This window comes from Oratosquilla oratoria, chromosome 9 (assembly GCF_046742065.1).
Source record: "Oratosquilla oratoria isolate Oo_2021 chromosome 9, ASM4674206v1, whole genome shotgun sequence".
Taxonomy (NCBI): domain Eukaryota; kingdom Metazoa; phylum Arthropoda; class Malacostraca; order Stomatopoda; family Squillidae; genus Oratosquilla; species Oratosquilla oratoria.
This window is the reverse complement of record NC_134785.1, coordinates 55,963,926-55,979,407: the sequence shown is the minus strand read 5'-3', so window position 1 is coordinate 55,979,407 and position 15,482 is coordinate 55,963,926. Positions and strand designations below refer to the sequence as shown.

General features: G+C 38.4%; 1 protein-coding gene across 3 annotated transcripts in view; it reads left to right on the top strand.

Annotated features, from left to right (window-relative positions):
- Mlc1 (Myosin light chain alkali) overlaps positions 1-6,548 on the top strand; it is a 12,722-nt gene extending 6,174 nt beyond the window's left edge. The window contains exons 3-6 of one of the 3 annotated variants that reach the window (XM_076190519.1): positions 80-388; positions 1,603-1,689; positions 4,453-4,497; positions 5,647-6,548. In XM_076190519.1, the coding sequence (XP_076046634.1) occupies positions 80-388; positions 1,603-1,689; positions 4,453-4,487 (431 nt within the window). In that variant the 3' untranslated portion in view covers positions 4,488-4,497; positions 5,647-6,548. Of the gene's footprint in view, positions 1-79; positions 389-1,602; positions 1,690-3,381; positions 3,450-4,452; positions 4,498-5,646 lie in introns of all 3 variants that reach the window. The other 2 variants (XM_076190520.1, XM_076190521.1) reach the window with 2 other exon arrangements.
- The last annotated feature ends 8,934 nt before the right edge of the window (positions 6,549-15,482 follow it).

Sequence of the window (15,482 nt, the reverse complement as noted above, 5' to 3'; positions counted from 1 at the left end):
CCCTGCTGTCCTCGTATATTTTGCAGACAGAGAGCCTGCGCTAACAGATTTTCTTTTTTTTCTTTTCCTTTTTCTCCAGGGGTGAAATTCGCCTTCTCCATCTACGACTTCGAGGGCAATGACACAATGGATGCCTTCTACGTTGGCGACTGCCTTCGTGCCCTGAACCTTAACCCAACTAACGCTGTTGTTGAGAAGGTCGGTGGCACCAAGAAGAAGAAGGAGAAGATCCTCAAGGTCGACGACTTCCTCCCCATCTTCTCCCAGGTCAAGAAGGACAAGGATGCTGGTTCTTATGAGGACTTCGTTGAAGTTTTGAAGCTGTACGACAAGTCCGACAACGGCACTATGATGTACGCTGAACTTGAACACATCCTCATGTCCCTGGGTGAGTTCGCGTTAGCAGATTTTGTCTGTGTGGTGTTGAGGGGTTATTTTTTGTAGACCAGGGATTTCCAGTTGGGGCTCAATTAGCCCATGGGAGCCTTCTAAATTTTACTTATGAATCGTGTGCTCGAAAACTAGTTGTATCTTGCCTGTGCTAAGATAATCTATTAGGATTTTAGAAAGCTTTCTAGGCCGTGAAGGAGTAGGATCACCCAAGTATAGGAATTGAGTTTTATGGGGTCTGGGGGCTGTAAATAGATGAGAACCACTGACCTACACTGTTCAAGTCAAGTAGGTTGGGTTTTTGCTCATTCTAATGCAGCGTTTCTGAACGTGGGGTGTTATCATCCTTAGTGGATGCTGAAATAGATTCTGAGGGTTGGTGGAAAAGTATGTCTATTGTAGTTATGAGGAAAGTTACTGTAGGCCTTTGTAATCAGATATCAGGGAGTGTTGGGACACCTTAACCTGACTACGGGCTGTGTTGAGGTCAGAAAAGTTTAAATTATGCTGTTCCAACGCTTATAAAGAGTCGTTGTTGTTTTTTTGTCACGCCATGTGCTAGTTATTTCTCATTTCCCAGTCTTTTAACGTCAGCGCACATATTTCCTTAACAAAGCTAATCTATCACGTAATCTAATCTTTTAGCTCTAGTCAATTTCTCTTAATCTGGTATGGTATGGGTTTTTTAGAAGACGTAGAGGAAAAAAGGTTTTGTTTTTTGATGAAAATTAGATTATTAGACAATTGCAGTTCGTACAGACAGGACCAAAGTGTGTATTTCTTCTCTGTGTGTGTAACATCGTAGATGGAGCACTCGTTGTAAGAAGATCTTTTAGGGAAAGGATGGTTCTGTCAAAAATCCACATCCTCTGCGGAAAGATGTAAACCCGGATACAAATGTTTGTAGTCAGAATTTGCCGGGAAAATAGATGCTGGGGACTTGTAGGTGGAAGCGTCCGATGTCAGTTTTTAGACGTTGGGAGTATTCTTGTGTTAGTAGCGCATTCTGTCTGATCTTAACGGGGGAAAAGAAGCTGGGTATCCTAGTGTTAGAGGGTTTAGTGTCTGGTTTTAATTGGAAAAATATGTCAGAGGTGTGTTTTGTTTGAATTTAGCGCGGGGAAAGATAGATTGTAGTAATTTTTTACCCCTGGGGTAAGACAATGGGTGCCTTTGCGACAGATCCAGTTCATCTGATTATCTCCCCTACAGGTGAGCGCTTGGAGAAGGATGAGCTTGAGCCCGTTCTTAAGACGTGCTGCGATGAAGAGGATGAGGATGGTTTCATTCCTTTCGAACGTAAGTGCTTTCAGTTAGGAAACCTTCAACCCTTTTTCGTACAGCCGCGTCGACCGTCACGTTCTTTCTCGGCTCCGGAACGCGCGCACCTATCTTTACTATCTTATCGAAGTGGACTCCGGAGGGAGATGTTTGTCGTCTTTGACGACGAATACCACCCAAAGCAGCGGCGCGTTTTTTTATGTGTTTTGATCTTTTTATTTGTTTTTTTAATTCCTGTTTTTATTTCTCGAGGCCAAAGTTTACCCTTCCGTTTCACTCCAAGGCCCTCTGTTTTTTTTGCTTATCGTCGTCTTTCCTGCTTTTTGTCAAATCCCAAAGAGCAATGTTTTGTCGGCATCTTTGCTTATTCGTACCTTATTTGTCTGACCTATGTTACTGCAGTGTTGCCAATATGCTTGTTTACTCTATTGTCTTTAAACGTGCTTCAAAGCTTAAACCAAAACTCAGTTAATTTTCAATTTTTTTGTTACTGACTTAAGTAGTAAACGAAAGTAATTTTTACTTATTAGGAACCCTTATTATGAATCTATTCACATTGTCTCATATACACAATATACCCCCATAGATTCCTGCTTTAGAACTTAAGCGATGAATACACCCCCCCATACAAGGGAAAATGCCCCCCCCCCAAAAAAAAAGACACATAAGTAGTCATTTCAGATCCCCCTCCACCACTAGCAAAAAGCGAAAATATCCAAATAACATTTTCGAATCTAAATACTCTCCCCAGTACATAAGTAGCCTTTCTAAATTTTAATGTCCCCATGTTTCAGTAGTATTTTCTGACTTAGACGACTTCCCCCCCCCCCCTACTTTGCTGTTTTCTCGCAGAGTGATACTTTATCAATCTAGATAAATCACATTGAATAACCGTTCAGAGATATTCAAGTCTGAAAGTTTAGTGCCCGTTTCACTGTGTTAGAATATCTGATATCCCACTTATCGAGATTTTGTCATATATAATATTTTTATGAATTCCACCACAGAAGTAACTTAGAATATCATTACAAATATCCATGTAGATAAAGCTATTTCTTGTTCTTTTTTTCAACGTAACCTAACTAAACCATTTCCAAAGAACAAGTAAGCAGTGCTATTAATTTTCATACCTCTCCTTTTTGTGTCAACGCGTTTCTCAGTGATATTACCCTTGCAAATTATTTGGCTACACCTATGCTTGTTGAACCTGCTGCATTTTCTAAAACAGCTAAAATTTAGTTTCCACGTGAAGGAAATATTTTTGGAATCTCTCTCTCCCTTTCTCTCTCTCTCTCTCTCTCTCTCTCTCTCTCTCTCTCTCTCTCTCTCTCTCTCTCTCTCTCTCTCTCTCTCTCTCTCTCTATCTATCTATCTATCTAATGACTCTCCACGTGGTCTTATATATCTTTCTCAGTAATCTCTTAATTCCCAACGAGAATCCAAAAAGTTTCTTTCAGAATGAACAGTCCTTCCCTTTCCTTATTTCTTCATCTCCTTTGAGCTGTTGACGATTTCTCTCTAAATTAGCCAACAGCTAGATCTTGCTTGAAATAGAGGGAGGAAGGAACTGCCCTGAGTTTATATATAACTACCTTTACACCTCATCCCGCTTTAGTTATTCAACCGCATTTACATCTTTGTCTTCACACCAAGTACCCTTCTCAATGTCACTATCTGTCCTTCATCCTTCGTGCTGTTTCTTCATTACAGCTTTCCTCAAGAAACTCTGCGAAGGGCTTCAGTAAAATGTCCGCACAGTCTAAGAATTCCGTGCGAGGGTAAGAATTAGTCAAGTGGCATGGATCAAGAGTCCTGGCTTTTTTGTCGACAATTTTAACAGTCGTCAAAAGCAACAGACTCGAATACATTTGTTTGATTAGAATTCAGAACCTCTTTATTTTATTATCATTACATACCAAGGACTGGTATTTCCCCTATCAATGGGATTGCCTTGCCGAATATTACGAGCTTCAAGGCGCATTTGATATTTGAACGCAATACCAAACTCCTGTTGGAGAAGGAGGTGGAATGCAAATATATATATAACTAAACTGTACAAAACCGTAACTCTATAAGATTCAATTTGTACAGTATTTTTATACACATTTCTTCTCTTTGACAAGGAATGTGTAGTTTATTTTTTATCCTTACCGAGTGTTATTTTCATGATGCCATGAAGTTGAAGTTCTAGAAGTAATCTCTACTGCTGTAATGATTTTGTCCACAAAGTTAATATATATGTTCTGATTCATTGTTATCTTCAGTCTTTCATGGCATCATCATCATCGTTATATTTTTTTTGTAGTTTGAATGAATTCTATGAATTCCTAAATACTTTCTCATGTAAGCTTGAGATTAGAGTTTGTTCGTAGTTAGACTGGGTTTCTACTGCGTCCTATTGTCTATGGTCAATTTTACCAACTCCCATCACTGTGCAAACAAATCAGCCACAAATATTGGTACGCAGTGGAGACCCATTTTTTTATATGCATTGTAAATATTTCTTGTTGCACTAGTTGTTTTAACTAAGTTAAATGAATGATTCACTCCATAAACCTATCACATTAATGTTCCCTATCTACTCTGGAAAAAATACACTGCATGCCAACGGTTGTACCATGAAAACTTCCCCGTATTTGGGTGTATAAAATAAATTAAATCATCGAGGCAGAACAGCGAGTTGTGTCTGAGGGTAAGCGTTGCACAGATTTTGTGCAACAAAACTGTGAACTAGATAATTTTTTTGGTAATATTTTACAATATTTTTGTCATTTTTTACAGCTTTTCTTAAACGGCTTCTGGCCTTCAAAGTATAAGGAAATGGTAGTAAGTTGATCTGAACCAAGAAGAAGTACAGCTTTCCTCTCTATTGGCTAATAAACTAAGCGCTCTCTAAATTTAACAATAACATATTGTATATAGCTAGATTTTTCGGTAACATAATAATCTTTCTCTCTCTCTTGTTCTGTTTGTGAAAAATGCTTGAACGAATTATCATTAACAAAACTTCATCTGTCTTTGTTACCAAAGACTACGGATCCTATGCTAGAATTAGTAGGTCCGCTTGAACACATCTAGTCGAGAGAATAGCTTAATTATTTTTTTCTGAGTATATAATGCTCAGCAATATTCTCTCTCTAAAGAAAATATTTTATCTCTTTATCGTGAATGTGCCAATTCTTCAGTGATGTTTTTTTCTTGGTATCAGTACGTAGCCGGTTGTCGCTGTATTTTTGTCGTCGAACGTTATGTCGTCTATGTCCGGTTTTTTTCTTTTTTACTCTTTTTTGTATTAACTTTTTTCTTTTTTCTCTCTCACGATACGAAAAAAAATAAACAAATATTTTTATCATTCATGTGATACCCTCTGCAGTTCATATTTCCATAGTAAATAAAACGAAAAAAAAAGAAAAATAAAAAACCCAAGAATTCGTGATTCAGCCAACACTCCCCTTGTTTGAAATTAAAAACAGAAAACAAACATCCATGGACACCTAGCGGGAGCTGAGGGGTTTCCCTTGAGCTTCAGGGATGCACAATACATGTCTCTACATCCCCAGAAATAATCATTTACACCCTCCACTCCCCAACTCTTACAACATATGTCCCAGATTTCAGTTTACATTAGTACAAGATAGACCTCATATTACAGTATAACAAGCTATATCCTAGTTTACAAAATTTACATGAAAAATATATATGTATATATATATACATTTCCCTTTCCCCAAAGATGACAAGATATTTAAACTTCACCTTTCATCACCGTAAAATTTCATGATCGAGTCCTTATGTTCCTCGAAATTGCTCGTGTTGTTCCCCTCTTGTCATTTTCTCGTCCATCCACCACCCCGCCCCAATGCCCTACTCCACCAGCCCTCAGCTCTCAATAGGCCAAGCCTGTCCCACCTCATCAATACCCGACAAGTCACCACGACGAGGTTCTAATCTCTCTCTTCGTTTCCCCCTCGACAGCTTTCTTGAAGAGGCTTTGCGCCAAGGAATAAAAATCCATTGCCAGTGATGTGTTCGTGAGTTCGTATCGTCCATCAAGAACAGTGACGCAACAGTGTACAATCAACCTGTGGCCTATGCGATCTGTGTCGCCACAGTGCAATAAAATCTTAAAATGAAACAAGGACTCAAGAGAAAAGGAAAGATTCTAATCTAACATCAATTCAATCGAACTTTACCCACCAAGGAACTTAAAAAAAAAAAAAAGCGCCACCCATTAAATGCTTTCCTGTCCATCTTAGTGTGCACATGTGTGTACGTGTGTGTACATTTGTACGCGTGTGTACATATGTACCTGTGTGTGTGTGTTAGTGCGCGTATATGTATGCGTGCGTGTTTTTGTTGAGGGTACCCGCGGATGTCGCCACTGTCCAAGGGTGTCCAGTTGTGTCTTGGGGCGCGGGTGGAAATCATGTCATTCGTCCGAGAAGGGTCAAAGCCGTTTTTCTATCAAAACCTGAAGTGCTCAAGTAACCGCTGAGTGATCCGTCTATCACAGGAAGGCTCAGTTTCCGGGGCAGTTCCCTCTGGACAACTCCATCGTCCCCACCTACCGCCAGGGAGGGGGGAGCCATCCCTCTCGTTGCACACCATCCGAACGATGAAACTGTTACTCCGACCTGTTGACCCACTCTCTAAGACGGTGCCGGCCCTTTCTAGCCACGCCCCTGAGAGTCCCCGTGGTAATCTAACCTGGGGGAGTGTCGCAGTCAGTCAGTCAGTCAGTAGGCCCACGTCAGTCAGTCAGTCAACCATGGCAAACATCAGTCAGTCCGCCGACTTTCCATCGCCGTCGAAGTAGCTGCTGCCTGTAGACACATTGGTTAAGTTATCTATCGTCTAAAAATAAAAACTTATAAAAATACTATCTTTGTGTTAACCTACCCTGCAACAAAGAATACCTGATTTGAAAAAAAAACAAAAACATGATAATGGAATATTTTGTAAAGATTTGAGGACAGAGCCACAATGACAAATATTTTCATACGAAAAGGAAACAATATTAGTTTGTCATTAAGTTATCAAAGGAACTTATCATCTATGAATTGAATTTAAGCGGACAATATCTATTCACACACACACTAACACACACACACACACACACACACACACACACACACACACACACACACACACACACACACACACACACACACACACACACACACACACACACACACACACACACACACACACACACACACACACACACATTCACCTGAGAAACATATAAATAAGATTTTTGGAGAAACTTATAATTTGATAAGAACAATCAAAGTGGCATTTACATACCTGGATGAAGAAATGGTAAAGTAAATTCTAATCACTCTGATAAGACCAAGATTGGAATATGCAGCAACGATGTGGTCACCAAGTACAGAAAACTGTATAAAAAAATCTTGAAAGAATTAGCAAAACTTGAACTACAGACACTAGAGCAAAGAAGAGAGAGAGGAGATTTGATAGCTATTTACAGAATCATGAAAGGCATAGAAATTATTGATAGAGAGAATCTGATAAAATGGGATGATAGAAATACAAGAGGGCACGGAAAGAAAATAAAGAAAGACAGCTATAGAAGAGATCTGAAAAAGAACACCTTTCCTCACAGAGTAATAGACAGTTGGAACAAGTTAGATGAGAAAGTGGTGTGTGCAAAAACAATACATGAATTTAAAGATAGTTTAGATAAAATGAGATATGAAGACGGGACACCACGAGCATAACTCCCCTTCCCGTAAAATACAACTAGGTAAATACAGCTAGGTAAACAAACACACACACACACACACACACACACACACACACACACACACACACACACACACACACACACACACACACACACACACGGCTCGGTGGCGGATTGGTAAAGCACAGGCCTCACAAGCCAGAGAACCGGGGTTCGATTCCCCGGCCGGGCGGAGATAAGTTGGGTTTGTCTCCTTTCATGTGTAACCCCTGTTCACCTAGCAGTGAGTAGGTACGGGACGTTAGTCAAGGAGTTGTGACCTTGCTGTCCCGGTGTGTGGTGTGTGAGTGGTCTCAGACCAACCCAGAGATCGGCTAATAAGGAGCTCTGAGCTCACTGCCGTAGGGTGGTGTCTGGCTGTCTCGAAAAGAGGCTGCAGCAGATCCGAGGTGAATACACACACACACACACACACACACACACACACACACACACACACACACACACACACACACACACACACACACACACACACACACGTATGTATGGATGAAGAGATGATGAAAAAATTAACAAAACCCTGATCTGTCCAAGATTGGAATATGTATCACTGGTATGGTCCCTACACAGAATGAACGATATATACATAATTGAGAGAATAGTTAGTTTTTATTGTCCAAAAAATTAAAGATGTACAGTACATTCAAAGTAACATGGTCCAATATAGAATGCAATCATATATAGAACAACAACAACAAAATTCCACACGAATAATGTCAAAATAGTTAATTCTATAAGTGGGAATGGTTATGGTATCAACATAACAAATGATACTGTGAATATCATCACAGATGTACCAGTCATTCAGTATATCATACTAATGCCATAACTTGAAAATAATGCTATTGTACTGTCTTTACATGTTTCTGTAAACCAGTTTATGGCTTCTTAAACATATTTACATATTTACCAAATGGTCTCCACCGAATAACAAGTTCAACGTAGATACACCAAAACAAGGAAAACTATTCCATAGGCGTGCCATAAATGGAAGTATATCATACTAACACCATAACTTGAAAATAATACTATTGTACTGTCGTTACATGTTTCTGTAAACCTTTATGGCTTCTTAAACATATTTACATATTTACCAAATGGTCTCCACCGAATAACAAGCTCAACGTAGGTACATCAAAACAAGAAAAACTATTCCATAGGCGTGCCATAAATGGAAGTATATCATACTAACACCATAACTTGAAAATAATACTATTGTGCTGTCGTTACATGTTTCTGTAAACCTTTATGGCTTCTTAAACATATTTACCAAATGGTCTCCACCGAATAACAAGCTCAACGTAGGTACATCAAAACAAGGAAATCTATTCCGTAGGCGTGCCGTAAGTGGAGACTCCAAAAACACATGACGCTCAGTTTAAACATGACCCCTGACACAATCACTGTTCTAGTAGCTAGCGGTGTGTGGTGCGGAATGTACACTCAGCAAGAATACACTTCGTGCACACTCAAGTCAGGATCCACTCTATTTCTGTATGTTACATATTTGGTGGCAGTGTCTGGTTTGTTGGCCGTTATTTTGATTATTTTTCCTAATGGGCTGGTGTCAGTGCTATACTGACGGGCTTTACAAATAAATCTGTAGTCAGTGTTTTTTTTGCACTTTAACATAACTCATACACGACACAGAAAGGCTCCTTTATGTCAGGTGCCCTAAACTTTGATTCTAGGAGTCGTTTCCTATTTCTTGCCAAAACATTCGACACGGGATAAATTCCTGATTCTACGAGGCACAGATTAATATTACTGTTGTCCCTTACTCCAAGTAAACAGTTGACTAGTTTATTACACTATTTCGTTAAGTATTTACAGTTGCTGTAGACCCATGTTTCAGCACTTTACAGAAGAACAGACGTGACAGTCGGGTCAAACACTACGTTTATAGATGAAGGGCATATCAGTATTGGCTGCACAAAACTCAGGAATCTTGTCTACAATTTCTCCCTGTGCCTCATGCCACTGCATCGTCTCGTCCATCCTAAATATGTATGCGTGAGCCAAACACCACATATATGCAATGATTTATTATATGACCTTAGAATCTTAATGGTGCCTTATCACTGTAGTTAATTATAGTTAATTAAAAGAAAAAATGTATTGTGCATTTAGCTCCATGCGATATTTGTTACAATAATCCAATACAATGCACATTTCACGTGACGTCGCAACAATTAGTGTCGTCAACGAGAGGGAGCGAAGGCATGGCACCTAACAACCCGTCTGCTTCGATATAGTAAGTTTACTTAGAATTGCATCAATATACATGAAAAGCAGATAACTAAAAGAACACATAGTTCGAAATATCAATTACAATTGCCGAGGATAACACAAAAAAGCATCTAAGCTTATTTCCATTGTGGTCCACGATGGCATCCTTTAATTAACATTTTCTCCATTTCATCCATGTAAATAAAAAACAGCAGACAGCTTCATGGTGCACCTTGCCTCACCCCTACCGTGGCCTCTACTGTAGGAGCAACCAAACTGGTCCCTAGCCTGGCAGATAAACAGTATGAGGAAAGCGGATCTACAGTATTCAGGTCACTGAAGAAGACAGACTACACTGACAAAAGAGATCTCGTGCTTAAAGATACGAGGGCTTTAAGAGATCATGAGAACAAATTAAGGAAGACCACGGGTCTAAAGGATGTAAAGTAATACAGTTTTCCATATACTGTAGATACATTCGAGGGTTGATTGAAAAATTCGTGGTCTATGGTAGGACACGAAATACAGGCTTGTAGTTCTTTTTCACACAAAATCTAATCATTCATAAGCCAGTATAAGAATTTTCAACCCTTTAACGTAATATATATATATATATATATATATATATATATATATATATATACAAATATATATATATATATATATATATATATATATTATAGATATATATATTACCGATGATTCATTTGGGACAGTAAGGTACTGTAGAAAAAATGTACAAAATTGGTCTTCGGGTAGTCATTCAGTACTTCCACATCAAGGGTTTAACCCCAAAGGAAATTCACGAGGACATGGTAGCTACTCTACGAGACAATGTTCCTTCATACAGCATGGTTAAGAAAAGGGGCAGCTGATTTCAAATGGGGCAGGGACAGCCTGGAAGATGACCCTCGTCAAGGAAGACCTGCCACTGTCACCACTCAAGAAATCATCGACAAAATCCATGACCTATTGCTCACAGATCGGCGTTTGACTAAACGTTTTATTGCGACAGAGTTGGGTACCTCCCAGGAATATGTTTATGCAATTATCCACAACCATCTTGAAATGACGAAGGTCTCAGCTCGATGGATCCCAAAACTTCTTGGACCTGATCAGAAGCGGCTGTCAAAGAACTATCTTGCTCAGAAATGATTGGAAAAAAGGGTGTAGTAATATATGGTCTAAAGGAAAAACGTAACCCAAATTGGTTTCTGAGAAACAAAGAGGATAAAGAAGTGGCAAGAAATGTTCTATAAGTAGTACAAGATAAAGAACAAAAATTAGAAAAGGAAATAGAGGAAGTGCACAGAATTGGTAAATATGCAGAAGGAAAAGGAAAAAGTCAACCACTACAGATTAAATTAAGTTCACAAATGGCAGCGGAAGAAATCGTAGCAAGAACAAGAAAATTAGCAAGTAACAAACAGTATAAACTATAAAGATAAAAAGTGACATGAATGATGAGGAAAGAGAAAAACTTAAGACATCAATAAAAGCTAAAAAATAAAAAAAATAAAAAAAAAAAAAGGGAGAGAAAAGAACAGAGACCGATACAACACAGTTCTATTTGAGAGTGTTAGATACGACACTGAGAAAATTGTATATTCAAGAAAGAAAAAATCAGAGAACGAGATGGAGGGAACAGAAAATTAGAATTGGCTTATACCAACATAGATGAATTAATCTCAGGATTGAATGAACTAAGCAATTACCTGTCAGAAGCAAAACTAGACATAATGGGAATTTTGGAGACAAAATTAAGGGGTCCACTGATACCAGTGTTGGTCATGGTCACTGGCTTAGGGGAAAAAATGTGGTCGAGTCATGTTCTTGGTTAAGGAAAACTTAAATGTGACGAAAGTTACGTATGGAGAGAACAGAGTAGAGATGATCTCAATAAGAGTTGAAGAAAGTGACATGAAAAGCAGAAAGTTTGCAGTGATTTATGTGCCTCCAGGAACAAGGTCTTGGAGATTATTCCAAAATGTTAGAGGATACAAGGACTTCATTAAACAAGATGCCAAAGGATGGAAATAAAGCGGTAATTATGGGAGACTTTAATTGCAAAGAAATATGTTGGGGAGAGACAGTGAAACGTCATGATCAATGGGGAAATGTATAACTCGACATGACTATAGAATATACAATGACGCAATGGGTAAAAGAAAACACTAGATTTAGAAATAACAAAGAACTGTGAAGACTAGATTTATTATTTACATCAGAACCTGAAATAGTAGACAAAATTTAATATAAGACACCAATTGCGAAGAGTGACCACATACTACTCGAGTTAGAACTAAAGGAGGAAATATATATAAAGAGAAACGAGAAACACAGAAAAGGAAGACTGATGTTAAATAAAACGGACTTTGAGAAACTTAGGAATTTTTTTCTTAAAGCGAACTGGTAAAAATTCTACAATGAAGAAACACAAGTGGAAGAAAAATGGATGACTCATGAAAATCTACAAAGGAGTGGATACATATGTCCCAAAGAAAGTTCTGGTTTAATGAAGTATATATATGTATATATATATATACATATATACATATATATATGTATATACATATATATATATATGTATATATATATATATATATGTATATATATATATATCATGTGTGTGTGTGTGTGCGCGCGCGCGCGCGCGTGTGTGTGTCACAGGTCATTTGTGACTAAAATAAATGAGGCAGACATTGAAATGGAATTCTGTATATAAAAACGGCCGATTAATTTATTAATTACAGTTGGAGACAACGGAGTGGTTTGGAAGAATATTATGGATTTTTGGATTTGAAGCTCGAAACTGAAGCTTCAAACTCCAAAACTTAAATTCTGAAGCTTCAAAAACCGAAACTTAATTCCGAAGCGCGAAGGATGGAGGACGAGAGAAGAACCACATGGACCAGTCGACAGACAGAGCTGGTGGAGTTCGAGACTGCTGGAACTGGAATACGGCCTAGTCAGCCACTATAAACCCCATCGCGAGTTCGTTTTGCATTGGATCGTCTGGGTGAGCTTGGAGAGGAAGTGTACGGCCGGCGAAGAGCTGCAGGGTTGGACTAATTGGTTCGCCTCATCGTTCGGCTTTGCGAGCGAGTCCCCACCGCCCCCTCCAGTGTTGGGTGCGACGATTTCTAATTCAGGGTATGATGGCTACTCATGGCTGGAAGCTTGCGAAGCATTGGCTCTCACAACAGTTGTATCTGCCAGAGTTGTGACAGTGTATTCTGTGGCAGGTTGTGAATATTGTGAAGTGCCGGTTGCTGTCCCCTCCCGCAGGTGAGATTTTGCTGTCCTGAGCATTCGAGTGAATCTGAATTCATTGCGAGATTGGTTAGTTGTGTGTGTGTGTGTGTGTGTGTGTGTGTGTGTGTGTGTGTGTGTGTCATTGTTTTATTATTGTTATTGTTATTAGTGTGAGTGATTGTTAATTATTAGTTAGATTGTACTTTAAATTTGTTTTATTAAACCCTTGCTCTCAGTCACTAATATACACAACGCTATCTAGAAGGAAGTATCCACACAAAAATATAAGTGAACTATGGAGAATCCTCGTAGGGCAATGAAGCTGCCGGATAAGTAGTGTATATATTGCATTTAACATTGTTGGTCAACTCTTACTGAGGTGTAAACTTTCTGACAATGTGTGTGTGTGTGTGTGTTTACCTAGTTGTATCTTACGGGAAGGGTAGCTAAGCTCTGTCCCGTCTCTGATCTCGCCATATTTAATTTTCTCCAATTCTTGTTTTGTTTTTTTGTACACAATATTGTTTCGTCTAGTACAGGGGTTCTTAACCTTTTTTCTCCAATTCCCCACATTTTAGTGAGCCAACTCTCCATTTCCCACCACAGCATCGGTCTTTGACAAATTCGATTTTAACCCATGCAGTGTTTAGTACGTAAATATACAGTGTTGTCACTTTTACCCAAACATGACTTACAATACCTCGTATATTGGTTGTTTTTGTTATTAAAACAGTCTGTAAATGGTTGTGATTTGTAAAGTAAGTCAACATTTGGATGTAATGTATTAAATTTTGAAGCATTATCGATTATTTGTGGGTGGAAACAAATTCACGAAATGTGAGACACCAGAAACAAACAAACAAAAACTCATAGATTAAAAAAGAAAAAAAAAAAAAAAGTGGTTCTTCTGTCCAACCGGTCATTCCCCACTTGGCAACTCCGCCATTCCCCACCAGTGGGGAATTCCCCACAGGTTAAGAACCACTGGTCTAGTATGTTCCATACATCCACCACTCTGTGGGGGGAGCTGTTTTATATTTTCATGTCTCCTCTATAACTGTCCTTTTTTGAATTTCCATGTCCTCTTGTTTCTCTTATCCCAATTTAGTAAGTAGTCTCAAGTATTTCTACACCTTTCATAATTCTGTAAATGGTCAACAAGTCACCTCTTCTCTTCTTTGTTCCAGAGTCTGTAGTTCTAATTTTGCCAATCTTTTTTAATGACATTTTGATAGTGTTGGGGCCATCTTTGTAGTTGCTCTCTGGATTCTCTCATTTTTTTTCCCATAGTATCGCTGCATACTCCAATTTGGGCCTTATCAGTGTGACTAATATTTTCTTTACAATTTCTTCACCCAAGTAAAGGCCACTTTTATTGATCTCTGCAAGTTATAGGTTTCGCCAACATTTGTTATGCTTGTCAGGAGTTGTATCTTTTGTGATGATCACAATTTGGTTACTTTTTCACCAATTTTATATTGTCTTGATATATATATATATTTTTTTAACTTTTTCCAAATTACATTTCTTTATATTGAAGTACACTTCCTACTTCAGACTCTGTTCAGATCTCTCTGTAGTGAGTCAGTCTGTTTCAGTACTCGCTTTCTTTAACAATTTTGCATCATCTGCAAAGAAGTTCATGTAACATTCCACACCCTCGTCCATGTCATTCACATGGCAAACGTTATTGGAGCCCATACTGATCCTTGTGGAACTCCATTAATTACATTCTCCCAAGTAGAACTCCTATCTCTGAGTGCTACTCTAATTTTTCTTCCATGCAAAAAGTCCTCCATCCATTTCAGTAGTTTTCCTATGGTTTCCAGTTTTCTTAATATTTTTTTTTTGAGGGATATTATTGAAAGCTTTCTGTAGATTTAGGAACGCACAATCAGCTCATCCATCCCTTTCTTGTATTATGTCTAGTCTTGAATAAAAACAGATCAAATTTGTGGCACATGATCTTCCCTGTCAAAATCCAAATTCTCTGATTTAGGATCTTGTTTTCCTCCAGATGTTTTATCCATCTACCTTTTATAACTTTTTCACAAATTTTAGCTACCATGCTTGTGAGGAAAACTGGTCTGTAATTTGTTGGGTCTTCCTTATTTCCTCCTTTATAAATTGGTATGATGTCAGCATTTTTCTGGTCTTCTGATATTTTCCCTTTTTTTGAACAACTTATGTTGTCAGTTCTCTACATTTGTTTAATATCTAATTTGTCATTCTGTCCGGGCTGTGCAATTTCCTGACATCAAGGTTCATTATTTGATCCATTATTTCTTCCTGTTACACTTATTTCCTATTTTTGAAAAAGCTGTAATAAGCGAAATGTCGTACAAATAAAGGCTCCATCCTCATATGGTGTTTAACTCGTCAACACTTATTTCCCTTATTGGGGGATTTCACTTCTCTCCCTTCATCCCGATGCTGTATTTTTTCTCGTGAAAACTGACTAAGTCTTTGCTCATGACTTCACCATTTTTGTATCTTCTCTGTATTCTGTATTCCATTGTCATAATTTCACTATTTCCTGTTTATTTTTTAGTTTACCATT